Below are 22276 nucleotides of genomic sequence, written 5' to 3'. Positions count from 1 at the left end.
AATAATATAAGTATTATCTTACATTTTCCATTGCTTATTTTTTTGTACCATCTTAAAATATATTTTTTTTTTGTTAACTTTTAAAGCGTAAGGGGAAAACGAAAAAAAAAAAAAAAAAAAAAAAAAAAAGCATTGGGAATACGATTGGATATAGGCTTATAAAATTATCATAATAAATTATGTGTCAAGCTAGTATTGATGAAAACGAAAAAAGATCAATATTGGGGAAATGAAAAACGGCATAAAATATTTAAACGTGTTTTCAATTTAAATGAATATAAATAATATATAAAATTCAATGGAATATAGAAAATATTTATGACTGTGTAGAAATAATAATAAAAGCAAAACACACAATTATGCCATGCCATTGGATTAAATATTTAAGTAATACTATTATTGTAAATTGTAAACAACATACTAGAATTAAAATTATTAATGTGGTACCATATGCTAATCAAAGTTTTATATGCAAAAGAGAATTTTGTGTATACTCAGATAATCCTATAACTAACTTCGCAACAAATCAAATGGTAGCAGAAAAAGATAAACATATTAAAACAACAGGAAGCAAAGAGATAGGTATTGAATCTATAGGCATCAAAAATGATGAAAATGATGAAGTAAAATATAAAAGAATATTATTAATAGAAAAATATACTAAATATGACAATTTAAGAAAACAAGGATATAAAGATGATTATATTTTAAAAAATTTCTTTTCATCTTATTTATCTCATTTTACTCATACTCTTATTGTTAATAATATAATTAATATATTAAGAATAAAATATAAGATTCATGTTTCGATAATTAAAGCCTATAAAAGAAATATAGAAAGTATTTCTATAAATAGTTCTAGTATTTTCTCTCCGGATGCAATATTTAGTGTCGGTAAGTTATGAGCTAGCGAAAAATGAAAAAAATCCGTTTAATACTTAATTTTTAGTGAGTTGTGCATATTGTATTGGTTCTAACCAATTTTCTCATCACGAACATGTGTTTTTACTGCATCCATTTCGGTTTTCACGCGAATGGGTTGTGACATATCGTTCTCTCTCTCATTTTCTACATATACGTTTGTGCATATTGGGTTTGAATTATACGCAGGGGGAGATGGGACCTACCTCGAGTCTGCCCACATAATTGCAAATAAATATATTGTTGATGAAAATTCAAATAATGAAAATAAGCCGATCGAGGTGGTTGGTATAAATAGTGACCCCAATTCTTCAGAAGGCAAATTGTGTCTAGATTATTGTCGATCAAATTCAAATGATGATATGAATTATTCTTATACGTCTTTTAGTGAATTTGAAAAAACATATGATAATAAAAATACAAAAAAAAACTTCATATTTACAGATGTTTCAAATTTTATTAATGAGCTTAAAGAAAGGAAGCTAAAAATACGATCCTCTAGCAATAATTATGAACAGATAAATGAAAAGAAAAAAGAGGACGAGGCTCAAATGGAAGAACTCAATGAGTCAAACCAAACTAAGCAAGCATCTAATGATCTAAATATACTTGAGAAAATTATGAAAAATAATTTGCTGTTTTATGGTGATACAACAGAAAAGGATAATCCATCAAAAAAGGAAATAAGTTTAAATAATATTCCAATTAAAAATTTTTTAACAAATTGGTGTGAAACTGCTCCTAGTATCAACATTAGAATTGAAGAATATGTAAAAAATATATTACATGATTTTTTTGAGAGAAAAAAATATAAAAAAATATATAGAAAATATATAACTGTATATATTAAAAAGTCTGAAGAAGATCAAGTTAAAACTTATAAAAGTATTAATGAAGTATATATACATGAAGCAGTAAAAAATAATATATGTACCTATGTTAATATTGATAATAAAATTGTAAAAAAATTAAAAAGCACTGCTTTATTAATTACAAGTGGAACAGGATCTACTGCATGGGCATATAATGTGCATAAAATTGATAAGAAAAAAATAAAAAATATAATTGAAGAATATTTAAATATACATAATGATGAAGTTAAAAAGAATTTTCAAAATATTAATTATGATGCATTTTCAGAATATATTAATAATTCTATTTGTTTTCATCCTAGTAGTGAATATATGAAATGTATAATTAAAGAACCTGTTGAAAATAATGTATATGATGCAACAGATCATCTTTATAATTGTAAATATATTGATATAAAAACATATACTAATAATACTATTGTTTATATTGATGGTATATATAATATTAAAATTCAACCGAATGATTCAGTTATTTTGCATATAAAAGACGATGATTATATTGTAAGCTATAAATAATATTTCCCCTGTCTTTATTCTTTGTCCTTTTTTTTTTACACACACAATGAGCTGTTTATTACATTGTTATATTTATTTCGTTTCGTTGTATATTTATGTTTCCATTATTTACTAATTAAATATTTATCATCTTTGTCAATTCATTTTCTATAAATGCATACAATTTTTAATCGTTATATTTTTTCATTTTTTTTATTAGCCCTTCAAATGGGCCCCCCCTTTCGTTTTAACTCTTTGCCATAGTTTTTATACCCTATTTATTTGTAACAATTTGTTATTCATATTTCGATATATAAAAAGTTCATAAAAATAGTTAAATGAATAATTAAAATTCTAGTAATGAAAATATAAAAATACACAACCATTAACATTTTATAAGCACATAACATAAAAGTTCGCAATAACTATAAAATAATATGAAGTTGTTTTTCTTAAATTATTCATTTTTTGCAATTATAAATGGCTGTATGCATAAAAAATGTAATTTCATGTTTGTAAATAAAATAAATGCACACAGTTAGGTAAATATGTATTATGCTACCACGTTTAAATGCATAAGATATATTGTGTGATTTCTTTTTTTACAACTTATTAAAGGTAATAATTTCAGCTGATTGGATTAAAAAGTCTAAGTCATCTTCGACTTCTGGACTATCTTCATCATATTCCTCATCATCTAATCCTAAAATTAACGTTCTCTTTTTCTTATCCTCTTCACTATCTAAATCGATATTTTCAATTTTTTCAATTAATTCATTTGTATTAACAAAATCATCATATATTATACAAGACATATGTAATTTATATAATCCAAAAGCAACTGGTAATTTCTTAACTTCTTCACCCCATTTAATATTTTCATCAACAATTTTTTCTTTTACGAGTTTTGGAATTTTTGATATATCAGTATCAATGGATTTAGGTTTAATTTCAATAATTAATATAGATCTATTTTTTTCCTTTTCCTTTTGTTTCTTTTTTTTCAAAGCTTCTTCTTTTTCTTGTTTTTTCTTTTCTAAAATACTTTTATCATCATTATTACTATCGCCAAAAAGATCTATATCATTATCATCATCATCATGAGCAGCTTTTTTAGGGCATCCTTTTTTACAAGCTTTATTATCCATATATTTATCTAAAACATATTTTGGTAATGAACTAATATGGTGATACCAACGATATAAATGAGGATAAGTATCTTTATTAATTACACATTTTATTTGACTGTAAATTTTTATATCATTTGCACTTAACATATAATTTTCAAAGTAAGAATTTTCAGCGAAAAAGGAGTTTAATTTTCCATAGTCACTTTCTCCCTTAACTGTTAATAAATTTGCGTGATTACTAGCCATTTTGAAAAAAAAAAAAAAAAAAAATTAAATTAAAATAATAAGAGATTAAAAAAGGAATAAAATTAAAGGAACTTATTAAGATTTCAAGAGTTTGTTATGTAAATTAGTTAATCTACAACTAAATATGGTGAAAATGTTTTTTATTAATTATTTTGTAAATATAGGAAATAAATATATAAGAAAAAAAATTGTATATATTTTTATAAAGATTTAATATTATTTACTATATTGCCAACACAATTATTATTTTTTTTTTACTTGAAAGCACATATGCATGTTACATATATATAGCCTGTTATCGTTTCACAAACAATTATTACAGCAGCTTAATTTAAATACCTTTACATATGCATATGTTATAATGTTGAATAATAAAAAAGGAAATATTGTATTGCGCAAAAATAATAAATACACGCTTTGACCCCCCCTAAAATGTAAGCATATATAAAATATGAGATTATGGCTTTCTACAAAAATAATATTATTACAAATAAATTACAGTTATATTTTTCCTCATAATTTAAATTTTCTATTGCAATCTCATAATTTCATTTATTTATAAAAAAATTCTTTTTTTTTGCTGAATATATAAGGGTATAAAGAAGATACAAGGTGTGGTATATAAAAATGGATATAAGGTATGAGGTGTGGTTTAAAGCGCGGTGTTTTTTATATGTAAGGTTTTCTCTATATAAGTAATAACAATATTTTGTATAGAAATATTGAAGGTAATAAAATGGTTATGGAACTAGGAAAATAATAAAAATAATCTTATCAATAAATATGTAATAAGTGTATTATAACACTACCTCTTTTGTAAAGCCTTATAAGAATAGAGTTAAAATTTTTATAACATCGGAAAATTTAGAGATAAAATTTGTTCAATATCGTATGAATATATTTACAAAATTGTATGCATTTTCTATAAGAAAAAATGTGTTTCCATTTTTCGTCAAAAAGGAAGAAGTAAAATAGTTTAATAATATATATGTATATTTTTTTCTTTTCTATAAAATTAAGAAATATATATAGCACCAATCTTTAATAATCTTATAAATCGTAATCGTAGCATATTGTTCGAATGCTAAGATTGTAATAAAAAGGTATATCATCAAATTTAAAGACAAAACACATTTGTGTATTTCTATAGTAGCATTTTGCTTGAGTAATATTAAATTATACATGTATCTATGGATTTACCAAAGTGAAGAAATGATGTTTTTTTTGTTTAAATAATTCCGTACATATTTATAGGAATTTTTCCTTATGTAATCTTTCTTTATTTTTATAATTTTTTATATATTTTATTTGATTACTTTGACGAAGATATAATTTTATGAATTATGCCATATTTAAATTGTTATAAAAAAAATGAAAAGAAGAACAGACTTTAAGAGCGTATGTGTAGCAGTCATTATAGGCGTATGTAGTGGGTATTACATTTTTAGTCCCATAATTGATAATATGAAGGATAATATAAATAGCATAAACAAAAAAACTGTAAAGGAAAATAAGTAGATAATCACCCACATATGTATGTACAATTAATTAATTTCAGTTTTTTATTTATGCCATTATTTTTAAAATGTAAATATTGTTTACTCTCCGCTTTTTTTTATGTCATATGCTATGCGTGGTGTAGCATATTATTTGTTTCACATCCCTTCATCTCTTTTTCTTTTATTTGTTTTGTTTTGGTGAAAGAAATCAGATTTGCTAACCTTTATGCTTTAGGTAGCGATTTAGGAAAATGTTTCATATTTACCTTAACGAGTCACCAAAATTTTGGCACACCCAAATAAATTATATACGAAATTTGGCTCGAATAAATGAAGAAATCAAAAAAAAATATAAACATATTTTTCATTACAATAAATATAGAAACATAACACATAGTAATTATAATAAAAATGAAATAACTGATCAAGAACCAAATGATAAAACAAAAAAACAGTGTCCACCATGTTTTATTTTTCGAAAGTTTGAATATACCTGTGAAGGCAAACATATAAAAATGGCAAAAAAAAATAATATTAATATAAGTTCAAGAAAACATTTACATCGATTAGGTTCAAAAAGTGTGAAAGGAACACCGACAAGGAGTAGCAACGATTTAGGTTTGCTAGCTAATTGTGACAGTCCCTATGTAGACCATACAAAATGCGAGCATAATGAAAATACATTTCAGCTATTCTCAACTTTACGAAGAAAAAAGAATAAGACACTAAATAATATAGCAAAAGCTACATTGAAAGACGGAGAAAGCGAAGAAACATATTATAACCACATTGGTGATATAAAAAATTGTAGAGATAGTAATAAAGAGAATGAACATAGTCAGGAGGGAGTTAAATTTTTAAATGTTTTATATAGACTTATAAAAATTTCAAAAAAAAAAAAAAATTTTATGAATGAAAATATAGAAGATGGACTAAATAGAAGAATGCTATATTTTATAAAAAATGAAAAAGATATGAGAATAACATTTTTATTATTACACACATTGAATAAGTTAGTATGTATAAATAATTTAATAAAAAATAATTTAAATGATGATATATATAAAATAACAGACTCAGAATTATTATCAATAGTACTTCGAATATTAGTAAATTCTTTTTATCAAGATAACCAAATGTTATTTCATATTATGAATAAACTAAAGGAAAATATTATGCTAGGTACATGTACTACCTTAGCTATTAGTAACGCTTTTTATTCTTATTCAATGCTATATAAAAGAAATATGATCGAATTTGAAAATGTTCCTTTACAAGAGATTACACAAATAATTTCAAATTATTATACATGCTTTTCAAACATAGAACTGTGCGAAATTTTAGAATGCTATGGAATTATCTTGGCTTCAAAAAGAGTGAAGGAAATAAATTATGAACAGACTGATAATAATACCACAACAAATAAAACAAAAGAATGTGTCAAAGATAAAAGTTTTCATAAAAATTGTAGCAAACTATTTTTTAATGTAGGAAATTATTTTATAAATAATGATATAAAAAAAAATTTTAATTTTCACAATTTAATAAAATTAATTTATTCTTATGCTAAGTGTAAAATATATCATGAAAAGTTATTTCTTTATTTATATCCAAATTTATTGAAAAATATAAAACACTATAATGAGGATATTATGAGAAAAAAGGTTTTTGAAAGTTATAAAATAAATAGTAACACAAGCTTGGGTGGTGAAAATATGGACAAGGAACAAAGTAACAATTTTCCATCGCTTGACTTTTTAATAAACAATAATGAACAACGTGAAATAATAATGAATATGACAAAAAGTGTAACTCATATTTTATATTCCTATAGCAAATTTAATATGCATATCGACGAATTAAATAATGAAATATTATTATTTTTACAACATATGTATAGTTACATGGATTATACAGATTTAGCTCAATGTTTAATTTCGTTGACAAAAATAAATTGCAATATAAATATATTATTATCAAAAGTACATTATAGCCATTTTAATGTTAATTCAAATTATATATATCTTTTTAAAAATTGTACATCCATAGATTTAATGAATTATTTATTATGCTTCAGTAGAAATTTATATATGAAAAAAGATGTCTATAATATATTAGCAGAACTATTTATTAATAATAATAAAATATATATATTGGAACCTACTGATTTAGTTAATATAATATATGCATATAGTAAAATATATTATATTCATAATAAATTATTTACAATTGTTGATAATATTCTTATTTCAAGACTTGATAGAAATCAAAATTATTTATCTCCTCACCTTGCAATTAAATATATAAATTCCTGTGCAAAAATATCATATAAAAATGATAATATTATTTATAAAATTGTAGAAATTGCACACAAAAATAATTTTCAAAATATTCAAATTTTTGATTTATTCAAACTTTTATCAAGTTCAAAAAAACTAAATTTAAATTTTAAAACTTTAGAAAACCATATACAAATGATATCCCCAAATTTTACCTTGGACTCAGCAACTTATAAAAACTTTTACTATAAAGCCCATAAAGATATTCATGTTCGAAAAAAAAAATGGATATGGTAGTCTATATCATAACCAACCATTCTCCAAACAATCTTAAAACGGGTTACCACTATCCATATGCTTGTACATATGCTTGAGCATATGTACTGATTGCTGCGTAGCCTTTTGCTTTTCCCTTTAAAATTTTATCGAATATATATTCATCCCTATTTTAAGTGACCTATTTGTTTTTTTATTTAACAACATTATTTATTTAGCCCTATTGGAATTAAAATTTATTTTAAAAATAATAATTAATAAATTTGAAAAGAAAGAAATGCATATGCATATGCCTATAATAATTCGCATAATATGTAGATAGCATTTATTTAAAATTTTACTTTTATTTTTACCTTTATTTTTTCATGATAAATGTTGTAAATTTTTCCTTATATGTAATAATTTTTTTACAGCGTGCCCTATTAAATTACTTAAAAATAGAGTATGCATATGTATATATATTTGATATGTATGTATATTTTTTTTTTTTTTTTTTCTCGAAATTTTTCAATTGTTTAAATTAAACTACGTTCCATATTTAAAAAGTTAAATTAAAATTTGTTTAAAAAAATAGCATAAATTATGCAGCATTATCAATTTAATAAAAAAATATATTCTTACTATATCAGTAATTATACTACAACGGTATAAGTAAAAAATAATACAATTTAATTATAGCAGAACAATTATTTTTGAAAAATGGGAAAAGGATTGAGATCGAAAGTTAAGAGAAGATTCAGAACTGTCAAGAGAGTTCATGTTCATGGTATGTTAAAGAAAAAAAAAAATAATGAATATCATATTTTATTGATATATACAATGTAAAATAAGATCGAAATATATTTTTTTTGCACAAAATTGAAAAGTATATGGATGTACATATTACTAATGATTATACCCTATATTGTACTGTTGTATACACAATTAAAATTTATTTTTTTTCAAATTTTTCTTTTGGAAATACAGAAACAATAGAAAAGCCAACCATCGAAAAGCTCAACAAAAGAGTAAAGGACATGTTACAAAATAGTAAGAAATGTTTAATCATCAATATTATATATATCAAAATATAAAATGAATTGAAATATTTTATATTCTTATTTTTTTTTGCCCTCCTTTGCGCAGAAAATGTATATAAGGACTTCATTAAGCCACCAAACAAGTTTTTGTATCCAGGTAAATGCCCATAATTGAAATAAAAAAAAAGTAATATAATAAAAAATAATAGGAGGTGAAATATTGAATAACTTGTTCTTCCCTTTTTAGATGATGAAAATGCAGTTATACCTCAACACAAAATTTTAAAAAGTATCGATTTTAGATCGGAAGCATTACCATTATCAGGTAATTTTCATATGAATTTTTCTTTTTGATAATTTACATGTAAAGAAAACAATGTAGCTATAAATACATTATGCATTTTTTTTTTCAAAATTTAGGGTTTGCTGCAGTTGGAAATAGAAGGAAATATGATTTAAAAGAAAAAGTGGAAATACAAAATCAATATGGAAGCAATATAGGTTTATATGATAATGCAGAAATTAGCAAATTAATTGAAGATATGCATAAGAGGTCGAAAGAAGTTATGAAAACCCTCCAAGCAAACAATGTAGAATAGGAATAATTATATATATCTTTTTTTTTGTAATAAATAATTATATTATAAGCTTACATTACATGCTTGATAAAAATAGAAAGACAAATTTTAATTGCTTTAAAAAGTTACATAGCATATATATATATGTGCATGACATAATAGTATACACTAACTATATTATTTGGTATAGAAATTATTGTATTTTGGATTTTTAAATTTGCTATGCTTAGCGCGTTTATTTATTTTGTTATTAATGCTTATATATTTTTTCCTAAATAGGATTGTTTCATATACAATCATGAAATGGTCTATATTAAACTTATTTATTGTTTTTATTTTAGTTTTCAAAATGATTAATATTATAAATTAAAAAAAAAAAAATATATATATAGAAAAGCACACATATGCATTTCACTTTATTTAATATATATATATATTTCCTTTTGCTTCTTTATGAAAACAAAATTTTTAATTCGTCTTTTAGAAAACGACAATTTTTTTTAAACAATTTGCTAACACAAAGGCAAAAAAAATGGGTATATATGTATGCACATATAATAGGCACATTATATATACGAGTTAATTCGTTTATAATATGCTGGTACATAAAGTTGGGGATACCAAATGATATGACCTCCTATATTTGCATTTTTGATATTCTCTTTTAACAAAACCAAGATTTTATTATATTTTTTGCGTAATATAAATCATTCGGATTTTATAAATAAATATAGTTTGATCCTACTCCTTCAATGTTTTCTTTTTTGAATTTTTTCTAAGTAAATCTTTATTAACATGATACAATAATGTCAGCATATTTTTTGTACTTTTTGGTTTTAAAATTTTATTTTATTTCAAATCCGGGAATGGTATGATTGTTAATTATTTTTCCTTGGCTTTTTCTTTTTCTTTAATACTTTGATCCTCTAGAAGTTGTTTTTTTTCGGTATTTATTTTATTTTCTATTTTATTATTAATAAGATTGTGAAGAGCTATAACCGATCTTGTGATACTACCTATAAATATGTTTAACATAATATCATTATTTTTAACCATAAAGGCTTCAACGAGTTCTGGGTTTTCAGTGTCAGGTAGCAAGCTAAAAACATTTTGTAAATTGTATAATATTTTTATATTCATTTCTATATTCCCTTGTAATATATCATTTAAATATTCAGAAATTTCGTGTAACTTAGATATTAATGTTTTTAGTGACGATAATTTATCACCAACTTTTGTTGCTAGTGTTGAAGTTGATACACTTTTTAACTCCTTTAGCAAAAATTCAACACCAACATCTTCTGCTTCAAATGCGCCTAAAATGGGGTTGAAATAAAAATGATCATTTGTAAAAAATATATAAAGCAAGAGTGAAAAAAACATAATTTTTTTTTATAAACATGTGTAAAAATATAAACTTTTTAGAGCGATTTTTCTTACCTATTCTAACTGGGATATGAATAAATGTCTTTCTAAATTTATTATTCGATATAGCCTTTTCTATAGCTACATATGCATTTACTGGGAAAATACTTTGATTTGTATGTACGTTGACAAGTAAAAATATAGGGGCATGATGATATTTATAAAATATTTCATTAATAAATATATCGTTGGGTTTTATATTAGATCCAGTAGTATACCATCCAACAATTTTTTCACGTGTATTAATTTTTCTTATCATATTAAACAAATTTTCATTATAATTATCATCTATAAAAAATATATTTATATCTTTAATATCTTCATCAAATGGTAATGCATAGCTATTTGTTATATGCACAACACCATCAATCTTTTCTCCTAAAATTGTTCCTAAAACTCTTTTTTTTGTATTACTTGCAATACGATTATAATGGTCTACTACTGATAGTAATACTATAGGATGTACTACAACATGTTTGCTTAAATATATTCTTTCAAGAACATTTATATTTTTCTCAAATATGTCATTTTCCATTTTTATTATATAATTTTATGAACTGTTCATAAATTTTTACTGTTTTTTTTTTTTTTAATAATTTTTTTATGTACCAGTTAGCCAATGTTGTGCTACTAAATGTGTGCAAATTTGACTCACTACAAAAAATTGATATATTTTTTTTTATTCGTTTTTTGCTTATTTACACTATTTTGTAACAGTATTCTCTACTTTATCAGTACTATATTTGTTTTGTGGACTTATTCACGCGTATATGTATATCCAATTCTCTTTGTTTGTGTATAAGCCTTTTATTTAACGGTCTTTAATTCGATATAAGTATATTATTTTAATAAAATTATAATAAAGGTACATAAAAGGGAAGGAATAGGTAAAAAATAATAAGATTGATCAAAATGTGTCCCTCACACTCCCTTTACAAAATAGTAAATACGACAAAGTTAATCATAAAAAAAAATAGTACATAATTCGAACATAAACTATATGTATTATTTTTTCACATTTATGTACAAAAAAAGAATGAAGTTGAAAAAATTCTTAAAATAGAAATATGATATATTCACAAGGGAAATATTAAAAAAAATAATTAGATTAAAATGCTAAGAAAAACCAAAAAGCTAATAGATTTTTCTCTTATGAAAATAGTATAATATAAAAAATAAATAAAAATAAAAAAGTAATAGTAAGCACAATATACCAAAGTATATTACACAAAAAAATTATTCCACCTATATATACTAATAAAATTTTAGTTCATGTTATTTTTATAGTATATTTAAGAATGGGTTGCTTTTATAAAATTATAACATAATTAACACATTTGTAAAAAAAATATTATTTTAAATGTTTATTATAAAAGAACTTACATATATTTGTTAGAGAAAAATTTTTAAAAAATTACCATCGAATTCTTAGTAAATATGCATATGCATATAAAGTGAATATCCATGATGCTGATAAATTCCTCTACCAATTTGCTATAATATATATTTTTTTTTTTTTTTGCAAATTTTTAATAGTTACAGGAAATACTACATGGAAAATATATAATACATTTTTATCGTTTGAAATGTTTTGAATAATTATAAATCTATAGTCTATATATGAATCTCTATTTTATATTTTCCCACAATATATAGGGAAATTTCTATTTAGCTTTGTTTTGTTTATATATCCATATATAATTGGAAAAAAAAAATGACATATTTGGTTTTAAATCTAACCTATAATATATATCTCAACAAAAATAGTTTGAATTTGTAGAGATATTCCAATTTTGTTAGAAATGCAGTTTCCTGTTACTCTCTTTTTCTACATTTGTTTATTTTGATTGAAAAAGTAAACTTAGTTTATTTTTTATTATGTCAATTTTATATTAAAAGTAAAAATACAAAGCAACCACAAATCAGCACAACTTGCATAGCGATCTGCTGTTACGTATGTTATACAGAATGTTGCAATAAAGTGAAAATTTGAAAAAAAAAACTGGAAAAAATAAAAAATACAAACTGTTATTCAAATTAATATATTCCCATTTTCATAAGCAGATAACTTAATATGCTGATTTATGAACAAGGGTAAAACATCATATGTTATACAGTGAAGCATTACGCATAAATTTTGTATTGCATTTTCTTTGGTATTGCAAAAGGGGATGCAACTTTTTTGAAATGAAAACAAGTAGAATTTGATTGACTTGTGTAAAATCCTTTGTCATATTTTTACTTATAACTAATTGAAAAAATGAAGATAAAAAAACATGACTTTGTTTTGATCGATGATGACTTAAAATGCAGGTTGCATAAAGTTGCGGATATGAAAATAAAAATAAAAAAAAATTATATAAATTTAATGTTTTTAGTAAATAAAAAGTATGGATCAACATTTTCTTATATAAATAATAAATGGGTAAGAATAAAAAAACAAAAACACAAACTTGATATAGATTATGATGAAGATATTACAGGAACAAATAAAGATATATATCATAATAATAATTCACAAAAATTAACAGAAGAAAATATTGCAGAAATAAAAGAAATGAACTATGAAAATCCATATGAAATTGTCCAAAAGCTTGTAGATAATTCAGCTACATATAATGAAAAAACTGTAATATCACAATTTAAATATATCCAAAAAAAATTAAAAAGACATTTATGTCAATTTACAGTATATGAATGTAATATATTTAATCTAGCCAATTTTTATTATAAATATTTTCCTGAAAAAATTTCATATATTCGTGTCGATTATTTAGCAAATCTTCTTTTTCACCTAAATCGAAGCGTGCTCGTAAAGAGTGGGAACAACCAGATGCTCCTTCATAATGAAAATAGCAAAAATTGTGGTAACGACACAAACCCAGCTTTATGTAACAACGCTGGAGAAACTAGCATAGAAACAAAAACAGAAGGCGGAACGGAAAAAGTTGTTGATAATATCTCATTTGATAAACATAATATAATAATTTATGATGATTCCCATGGTTTGTTAACTAGTGTTATAAATATTGTGTATGATTATAATGTAAATATAGTGTCATTAGTGCATAAAAATACATGTGGATCTATTATACCCAGTTTTGGAATAAGAAAAAATACAAGTATTGCAAAAGTGAAAATATTAGATCCCCCAAATGACACAAGGACAAGTAAACATATTTATTTAGATGAAAATTTAAATATTGTTTTTCCAAATGTGGTAGAGAATAATGAGTTCATAAATCAGTCAGACAAAAATGGTGCAATAAACACATTTGATAATGTAGAAACAAATTTTGATGAATCTAAAAGAAAGGAACAGGAACTTATAACAGCATTAGGGAGCGAACTGAAGAAGGAAGAAACAGCTGATGAAGTGAAAAGTAATGTAACAGAAAATTCACAAAAAAGAAAAGTAGAACAAATATATAACAATGATATTAATATAAATGAAACTGTGAAAAAAGCACATTATACTAATGATCATATAAAAAAAAAAATCAATGAAGATGAAATGAAGGAAAAAAATAATTTATTTATAGAAATAAATAAAATGAAAAAAAATATAATAAACGATATAAATATGAGAAAAGCTGAATCTTTTGTTATAATTATATCAAGTGAATTTATTTATAATACAAATACAGATATAAACTTGTTAGCAAAAACATTAATATCCATTTCTTTAAAATATTTAAATAATGATAATAAAATAATTATACATACAGACGATTTTAATATATCAAACATATTTATGCAATTATTAATCAATTCTAAATCATATATAAATATCAAATTAAATGAATTTATTTTAAGAGAACATCAAGTTATTAAAAGACGAACTCACCCAGCTATCAAAAATGCGAAGTTGGGTGATGGCTTTTTACTAACTGCTTTGAAGGTGGAAAGTTGGTAATATTTATTTGAGAAAAAATTAAAAAAATTAAAAAAATAAAAAAATTAAAAAATAAAAAAAATAAAACTACTGTATAATACGCAATAATTACTTATATACATTTGCACACATAAAAATTGTGTATACCTACATTTGAAAACTGTCTACTATACATTTGTATTTTGCAAGTTTGTTTTTTTTTTTAATAATTTATAAGCACAATTTTCGCTTTTAAAAAAATGAAGACTACTAATATATGTTATGCTGCCCCTTCGATGATTTGAATTTATTTTTTCTTTCCTTTGATATTTGGACTTTATCCATTTTTTTTTTTCTTTCTTCTAGTTTTTTTTTTTTTAATTCCAATTCTTCTTTTTTTTTCTCGTAAAAAGGTTTTAAACTTTCTGGAATTTTAACCGTTCCAAAATTTTTAAAGACAAATAATTTATTAACATTATTTAAATAAAAATATGTTTGACTTGTTCTCACTAATATGGATCGGTTTATCATTTTATGTCTGTTCAGGAAAGTTACAAATTCTTTAAAATCCAAAAAAGGCCTTAATCAATTTTGTTTGAAAAAATTGTCTTTGAAATATAGGAAGTAAGCCGATTGGCAAACCTTGTATGGGAGGATACTAGAGGGGTGGGAGAATGTGACTTACTAATATGGGTGTGGAAAATAAATAAAAACAATAATGCATAATAACACTATATGCTTGTACATACATCGTATGTGATGACTTTTTTTAAGAGGATATCCTCCGCATTTTTGCTGTGCCACTATAAGTTGGCTACAAAAAAAAATACAATAAAATCGTGTTAGTAAAAAATTGTTTAAAAGTAAAAATTTATATACCAAATTAGTGATACGCAAAAAATTAATTAAAAATAAAAAATATATAAAATGATAAGAAGCAAATTAAAAAATGTTTTGCGGAAAATATCAAAAATAAAAAAAAAACAAAAAATTAAAGCAAATTAAATAATGCACATTCAATATTAATCACAACTTTTCGAAGAGAAGACGAATAAAAGAAAATAAAATTTTCTACACTTGTTTTATTTTGTAACATTTTGAGAAAAGTTATTTATTAAAGCCATATCTGATTCGGTTAAAAAGTTTAGATTATTTAAAAAGGAGTCATTACAAATGTTATTGTTATTGCCATTGTTAGTTTTCTTTTTTTCCGACTTATATGATTGGTGGCCATTTTTTGAAATATCGATTGTGGTATTTAAGTCGCTTATATGTAAGTCTGGTATTTTTTTAATATTAGTATGTAAAATTTCTCTATAATTTATTTTAAGTTTCTTTTTAATATTTTTAAAAAATTTTATACATTCTTTATCATTGAAATTGGTATTTTTTGGGGTGTATAAATTTTCATATATTTTCCCAAAATTTTTAATAACCTTTTTTTTATCAGTTATTTCAATTTTTTTATTACTATGAAATTCATAATCATAAATAGGTGTAAGAGATATGTTATTATCTTTTTCAGCATTATTATCTTCTCTATATATTTTATAAGGTTTTGTATTTTCCCCATCCTTTAGATCGTTACTGTAAAAAAAGTTACTATCGAGATTAGTGTGATTATTTTTTATTTTGTTATCACTATTATCATGTTTATTTTTGTTTGTGTAACTATTAAATATAGTAGAATAATCCATCATATTTTTATAACAAGACAAATTCAATTTACTTTTATATTTGTCTCTTGCAAAATTATCAGTGCTTAATTTATATGTTGCAGTAAAAAATTGTTCAAAATTTGAGGAGCTTTTATTTCCTGAACTATTCATACTTTCTGCCATACTTTCAATCATTATACTGTTTGTAAATTTATACATTTTTGATCTTTTTAAAAAGTCTAACAACGTATCTGATTTAGATCTTAATAAGCATTCATGATATGTTTTATTTTTTTCGTTCAACAATTTTTTATTATAAAATATCGCATAATCATCAGTTCTGTATATTTTAGGTTTACCAAAACACGCACTGGGACTTGTTTCCTTTGTTCGCTCTTTACTACTGCTATAATTATTATTTCCTTCGTTTGTTTCCTTTTTTTGATTTTCTTTTTTGTATTTCCCACCTATTTCGTCGGTTGGATATGGATTATTTTTTAGTTGGTCACCTTTTTTTTCTCCGTCAAAATTTGCTTGTTTGTTTACACTTTTTTTCACTTCATCACTTTTATTTTGTTCGGTATTTGGATATTTTTTGATTGGTTTATCGTTTTCGATTAATTTTTGAAAAAATATTTTTATCATCTTCTTTTCTTGATTTTTTAAAATTTTGTCTAACAATTTTAAGAAATAAACTCTTGAATTTAAGAAATTTCTTAATGCCCTTTTTTCTTTCTGAAATAGGTTAAAAAATTATTAGATATGTGAAGCTAGTTTGGATATGTAAAAAGATTACAAAATTTTACAGGAGTAATAATGCATTCTGTTATTTACTGCCTAATAGTACTTACCTGCTTTGGGGGTATGGAACCCATTAGGAAAAATGGAATTACTAATTGTCTATATGTGTACTTCTTTAAAAAGAGAGATAATAAAATACAAAAAAATTTTAAATTACTTTCTTTTTTACTTTTATCATTTATATTTATTTCACTAAAATTGTCAATTATAGTGCTATTTAATGTTTTTATTTTAAGGATCGATGTATCTTCACATTTTGTGTAATTTTTATTTTTTTTTAATGAGCATCGTTTTTCATTTTGTAGAACATTATATGTATTTTGTGGATCATATGCCTGATCAATATGGTTGCTATAATTGTCATACATTTTGTGATTGCTATAATTGTCATCCGTTTTGTGATTGCTATAATTGTCATCCGTTTTGTGATCGTTCAATTCTTCCCTCTTTTCTACAAGCCCTTGATCTAAGATAGTGGTTGAAAATTCTTGATTCGACTCTATAAACATTTTCGGTTTTAAAGTCTCAAATTCCGGATTATTATTTTTTTTAATAAAAACAATATTGGAATTATTTGATGATGGCATTCTTCGCATATCCTCTAGTTTTGCATATTTCTTATAAATTGGTTTGTTAATATTACGGTTTAATAATTGCTTAATGAAAGTGTAAAAATATTTATTCATCTTTTTTAAAAAAATATTATTTAACAAATTTAAGGATATAATAGCATTTTTAATTTTATCGTGCTTTTTATTAGTATATATTTTCTTTTTACAAATTTCAGGGCTATGATGAAAAGCCCGTCTTATTTCATTTTGAATAATATAATTATTAGAATTTAGATTATTTTCATGTTTATATTGTTCATACTTTACGTCTTTATACATATTTGAGTCATAGTTAACATATGTTTTATTTTTATTTCGATATTTCCTTTGTTCAGGAATTTTATTGTTGCCTTCTTCTGTTATGTGTGTGTTGTCAAATCGAAGCTGTTTATTTATTCTTTCATTTGGGATATTACATAAGTAACTGTTACTATATGGTATATATTTAACATAGTTTTCCTTTTTGTTGTTTTTTGCAACTTCATTATTATTATGCTTTATATAATTATTATATTCATCTTTGGTTGGTGCTAAAACTTCTTTGTCTTTATAATTTGGCTCATAGTATTTTTTGAAATCCTTTTCTTCATAATATTTATCGTGGTCGTTTTTTTTCGAATAAATTTTTTTATCTGATCGAATAAAATGATCAGATGGAGTTCTCCTTTCTTGGAATTTTTTATTACAACTTTGATCATGCTTTATTATTTTTATATCATAATTATTGTCTGTGTTTGTTTTATTATCACAAGTCTCTTTTTTATCCCATTGAATATTAATGTCTAGATTTATATTTAAATGATCATTTTTTATTATTCCCACTGTTTTATCTATTTCATGCATTTTTTTGTTTATGTATTTTTTTTCATTATCATGTAAATTACCAAAGCGGTCTTCGCTCAAATTTTGGTGATTTTTTTTACGGCTTTCTAAAAAGGCTAGATTTTTGTTATTACCTCTATTGCCAGTTTCTACATTATAATTTCCTTTTTTTATTACATATTTTTTATCATCATTTTCACCATTTTCATCATTTTCATAAATATCATTTTGAAATTTCACAATTTTGTTTCCTCTTTTTTCATAGAATGTAATAAATTTTTTTTTTTTATTCTCTTTTTGGCTAGCACAGTCAGCTAAATATCTTTCTTTTATTTCATTTAATGTTATGATTTTTTTTTTTGGTTTTTTCTCTTCTCTGTGCATCCATCTAATAGTTGACATGGTATAAAAAGGGGAGAATAATAAAAAGAGAAAAATAGAAATCTGGAAATAAGTATAGCATGTGTAAAACTATTCAGACAAAGTTATATCTTTGTCTATTTTATTAAAAAAAAATAAAAAAAAATAAAAAAAAATAAAAAAAATATCAAAAAAAAATGAACAGACAGGAGAATACAAATAAATTAATGGATATAGAATAATGGTATGTTTAGGCCTTTTTCATACAGCATTTTTTTTCTCCTTTTTCTGATTAAAAAGAGAGCAAAAATGAATATGAATATTTCTTTGTTATTTTCCCCTTCTTTTATATTCACAATTTATTATTTAATTAGATAGACCAATGAAAATTTACGTATACTTTTCATAGTCTCATATTATTTCTATTATTACTTTTTTAAATATTCGAAAATTTTGAATAATATAAATGTCTTTTTTTTTATTTCAAATGCAGTAAAAAAATCACAAAAAATTATATGCTCTAATTGTTTGGAATTTCATAACAAAAATATAATTTTATATAAAAAATGAACTCAATTCTTGTAAAAAAATACATAAAAAAAATATTTTCTCTTTATAGATTGCATAAAATGTTTGAAAAATCTATATATATATCTTAGTATATTTATTATTAAAAATATTTATCACGAAATATAATATCTTTTTAATGATAAAACATGTGTAGAAATAAATATATTATTTCTACAGAAAACAATAATATAAATAAAAACACTAGATAAAAAATTTGCATATATAAAATATAAAATAAATATAAAAACAAAATTGAAGAACTAATGGAATATATCCATATATAATTAAAAATAGGAATTTTATTTTATCCTCCCCTTTTACAATATATTTCTCCTATTAATTTGGGGTAATATTGTATTCCTATCATCTTTAATGAACCTTATTGTGTTATGCCAAATCTAAGGGCTCGGGCTTTTAATTTTTCATGCTGCAAAACAAAAAAGAAAGTTTGCAATAATATGAATGGGCATATATATATACGAACATGCACATAGTCCTTGTCTGTTTATTTTCATTACATCATTTATGGAACCAAATCTCTCGGCTCGTTTTTTTTTCATTTCAATATTGTTCAAATTGCCCTAATACAAAGAAAATAATCAAATTCACAGTTAATTTTTTTTTAAATAAATCCACAAAATATAATAGTCTAAATTAAATAAATATATTGAATAAGGACAAAAAAGCATGAATGCACAAACAATCATTTACTAACCAGATTCAATCCAAATCTTTCTGCTCTTCTTTTCTTATTTTCTTCTTCCATTTGCTTGGTAACAATGCAAAATCTGCAAATTGAAAAATGATATATAATATAAAAGTTATGAACAACAAAATGTATCATATATACAGCGATAGTTTTGCATAAGCACATTTTCAGGTGTTAACTATTTCTCTTTATTTTCATCTTTGCTTACCTTTTCGCTCTGGACTCAAGAGCTGCTGGTGTGGAAACACAGTCAGTTCCTACAAAAATAAAATTAAACCATAAGACAATAATTGTATGGTGATATAAATCGGTAGAATAAAATGGGGCATCTTTTGGATTTCGCTAGCTCCCAAACAATAATCAGTTCAAAACAATTTTAAGATGGGTTATTTTACCAAATCGCTTTCTTCTCATCTCTCGTTTTTTTTCCTCAGTCAAATAAAGATTGTCCTCTTCAAAAATAAAAAGAAAAAAAGAAAAAAGAAAATATATAAAAATCCAAAATCGATATACAGACAAATTGTACATAGCTTATTACATATATTTCAGTAATATATAAAAATAGAATTTGAATAAAAAAAATAAACAAACGTATTCAAATGGATATATCCTATTTTTGGCTAACCTGTTCGAGAAATTATATTTTTTTGTAATGTATTTTGAGGTGATAAATTTGATTCTGAAAAAGTTATTTGGGTTATTACAACTTTTTTTTGTTCGTCATCAGTACTACTTTTATTTTCATTTGCATTATTTTTTGAATTGTTATTTTCATAATATTTTGAGTTATCAGTAGATGTATTATTAGAACCTAATATATTTTTAAAATAGCTTGTCATTTTACTTAATCCACCTTTGCTATACTCTTCTTTTGTATTCACTGAAATTTTTTTTTTATTTTTTCCACCTAAAAAAATTATCATTTCAAAATTGTGTTATCTACTTTTGAGAAGCGTATTTAGCATAATCTATATCTGTTTTATAATAATATTTTTTTTTTTCATTTAATTTTGTATATGTCTTACCGTCCTTCGAATCGGCATTATCACCTATCCCTTGCGAATTAGATCCAGTTCCAGTCTCTTGTTCATGTTTTAATAGTCTCTCTAACAATTCATTCTAAATATAATAGAAAAATCGTGAAAAAAAAATGTGAATATTGATAAAATATTTAACACCCCCATAATGATAATGATTAGTCAGTTAAATTGTATATTTAAACATGGATATAGGATGGGACATAAGTTTATATTTGTATGTGTGCATATATATATGGAGTTTATTGAATAGACGTATTGGGTTCTGTTTTAAAGTGCATAGATAAATATGTATGGGGAGTTACATACTTTTTTTCCATGAGACGGTAGCCCTTTTTTAGCTAACAAGTCCTTTAGTTCTGAGCATTTCAAATTTTGATAGTTGCTCATCTTTACTTTTATTTGTTTCTGTTTATTTGTATATTGATAGTATTGGAATAGTTTTTACCTTAACGTTTTTGATTGTTATTTTTTTTTTTTCAAATAAATCTTTCAGTATAGCATTTTATACATTAAAATATTTAATTAATTTTTATTTATTTCAATATATAATATTAGAAACATGACAAAAATTGTATTACTAAGTTGTAAAAAGTATTTAATTACATTTATTAATTTAATATGTTATTATGAAATTGTACATAATACATATATATATTTATTTTCCATATGAATATATAAATTCTTTGTGGTATCAATTATATACAAATATTTATATATATATATTTTTTTATTTCGAATTATCGAAATATATGATTATAAATGAAAAACCAAAAAAGAAAATTCCTTTGAAAATGCATAATTTTTTTATAAAGGGTTATATATATTTTTATAAAGAATAGTAAACATCTTAGGATGTGAAAAGCATGTACACTACTAAGTATGTTTTTGTTACGTCGGGATACAAATTAAATATATAGTATATACATATTATAAAGGGATTTCAAATTTTGTTAAGTAATATATAAAAAATTGTTATGAATAATATAAAAAAATGATATATTTTACAAACATATACAAATTTTTGAACTTTTAAAATTCCATTAAATAGTATTTAATTTTTTTTTTGATTTGATTAGGAAGTTTGCATTCAA

At 23.1% G+C, this 22276-nt stretch overlaps 10 protein-coding genes across 10 annotated transcripts; 5 read left to right on the top strand and 5 right to left on the bottom strand.

Annotated features, from left to right (window-relative positions):
• Positions 1 to 359: 359 nt before the first annotated feature.
• PCHAS_0814600 (conserved protein, unknown function) lies at positions 360 to 2309 on the top strand (the record flags this gene model as incomplete). The annotated part of the gene is made up of 2 exons (XM_016797861.1): positions 360 to 894; positions 1111 to 2309. The coding sequence occupies 2 exons, from the start codon at positions 360 to 362 to the stop codon at positions 2307 to 2309; spliced, it is 1734 nt and encodes a 577-aa protein (XP_016653772.1).
• A 581-nt stretch (positions 2310 to 2890) lies between these two features.
• PCHAS_0814500 (elongation factor 1-beta, putative) lies at positions 2891 to 3664 on the bottom strand (the record flags this gene model as incomplete). The annotated part of the gene is made up of 1 exon (XM_016797860.1): positions 2891 to 3664. One exon carries the CDS (start codon positions 3662 to 3664, stop codon positions 2891 to 2893), a length of 774 nt encoding a protein of 257 aa, XP_016653771.1.
• Positions 3665 to 5035: 1371 nt separating this feature from the next.
• On the top strand, positions 5036 to 5182 carry PCHAS_0814450 (conserved protein, unknown function; the record flags this gene model as incomplete). Its single annotated transcript, XM_051320986.1, has 1 exon — positions 5036 to 5182. The coding sequence occupies one exon, from the start codon at positions 5036 to 5038 to the stop codon at positions 5180 to 5182; it is 147 nt and encodes a 48-aa protein (XP_051176946.1).
• A 232-nt stretch (positions 5183 to 5414) lies between these two features.
• PCHAS_0814400 (heptatricopeptide repeat-containing protein, putative) lies at positions 5415 to 7739 on the top strand (the record flags this gene model as incomplete). The annotated part of the gene is made up of 1 exon (XM_728967.2): positions 5415 to 7739. One exon carries the CDS (start codon positions 5415 to 5417, stop codon positions 7737 to 7739), a length of 2325 nt encoding a protein of 774 aa, XP_734060.2.
• Positions 7740 to 8417: 678 nt separating this feature from the next.
• Positions 8418 to 9336, top strand: PCHAS_0814300 (conserved protein, unknown function; the record flags this gene model as incomplete). Its single annotated transcript, XM_737656.2, has 5 exons — positions 8418 to 8484; positions 8685 to 8747; positions 8844 to 8894; positions 8985 to 9062; positions 9158 to 9336. The coding sequence occupies 5 exons, from the start codon at positions 8418 to 8420 to the stop codon at positions 9334 to 9336; spliced, it is 438 nt and encodes a 145-aa protein (XP_742749.2).
• An 861-nt stretch (positions 9337 to 10197) lies between these two features.
• On the bottom strand, positions 10198 to 11275 carry PCHAS_0814200 (26S proteasome regulatory subunit RPN8, putative; the record flags this gene model as incomplete). The annotated part of the gene is made up of 2 exons (XM_016797859.1): positions 10198 to 10631; positions 10756 to 11275. The coding sequence occupies 2 exons, from the start codon at positions 11273 to 11275 to the stop codon at positions 10198 to 10200; spliced, it is 954 nt and encodes a 317-aa protein (XP_016653770.1).
• Positions 11276 to 13000: 1725 nt separating this feature from the next.
• On the top strand, positions 13001 to 14656 carry PCHAS_0814100 (tRNA (adenine(58)-N(1))-methyltransferase non-catalytic subunit TRM6, putative; the record flags this gene model as incomplete). The annotated part of the gene is made up of 1 exon (XM_741141.1): positions 13001 to 14656. The coding sequence occupies one exon, from the start codon at positions 13001 to 13003 to the stop codon at positions 14654 to 14656; it is 1656 nt and encodes a 551-aa protein (XP_746234.1).
• A 228-nt stretch (positions 14657 to 14884) lies between these two features.
• On the bottom strand, positions 14885 to 15145 carry PCHAS_0814000 (conserved Plasmodium protein, unknown function; the record flags this gene model as incomplete). The annotated part of the gene is made up of 1 exon (XM_016797858.1): positions 14885 to 15145. One exon carries the CDS (start codon positions 15143 to 15145, stop codon positions 14885 to 14887), a length of 261 nt encoding a protein of 86 aa, XP_016653769.1.
• Positions 15146 to 15696: 551 nt separating this feature from the next.
• PCHAS_0813900 (conserved Plasmodium protein, unknown function) lies at positions 15697 to 18908 on the bottom strand (the record flags this gene model as incomplete). Its single annotated transcript, XM_016797856.1, has 2 exons — positions 15697 to 17007; positions 17124 to 18908. The coding sequence occupies 2 exons, from the start codon at positions 18906 to 18908 to the stop codon at positions 15697 to 15699; spliced, it is 3096 nt and encodes a 1031-aa protein (XP_016653768.1).
• Positions 18909 to 19815: 907 nt separating this feature from the next.
• Positions 19816 to 21572, bottom strand: PCHAS_0813800 (SAP domain-containing protein, putative; the record flags this gene model as incomplete). The annotated part of the gene is made up of 8 exons (XM_016797855.1): positions 19816 to 19863; positions 19955 to 20017; positions 20152 to 20224; positions 20354 to 20402; positions 20541 to 20597; positions 20771 to 21052; positions 21171 to 21264; positions 21492 to 21572. 8 exons carry the CDS (start codon positions 21570 to 21572, stop codon positions 19816 to 19818), a joined length of 747 nt encoding a protein of 248 aa, XP_016653767.1.
• Positions 21573 to 22276: the final 704 nt, after the last annotated feature.

The sequence above is a fragment of the Plasmodium chabaudi genome (assembly GCF_900002335.3).
Source record: "Plasmodium chabaudi chabaudi strain AS genome assembly, chromosome: 8".
NCBI classification, from domain to species: Eukaryota; Apicomplexa; class Aconoidasida; order Haemosporida; family Plasmodiidae; genus Plasmodium; species Plasmodium chabaudi.
Note: the sequence above shows the minus strand (reverse complement) of the source record. Positions and strands in the feature narration are given on the sequence as shown.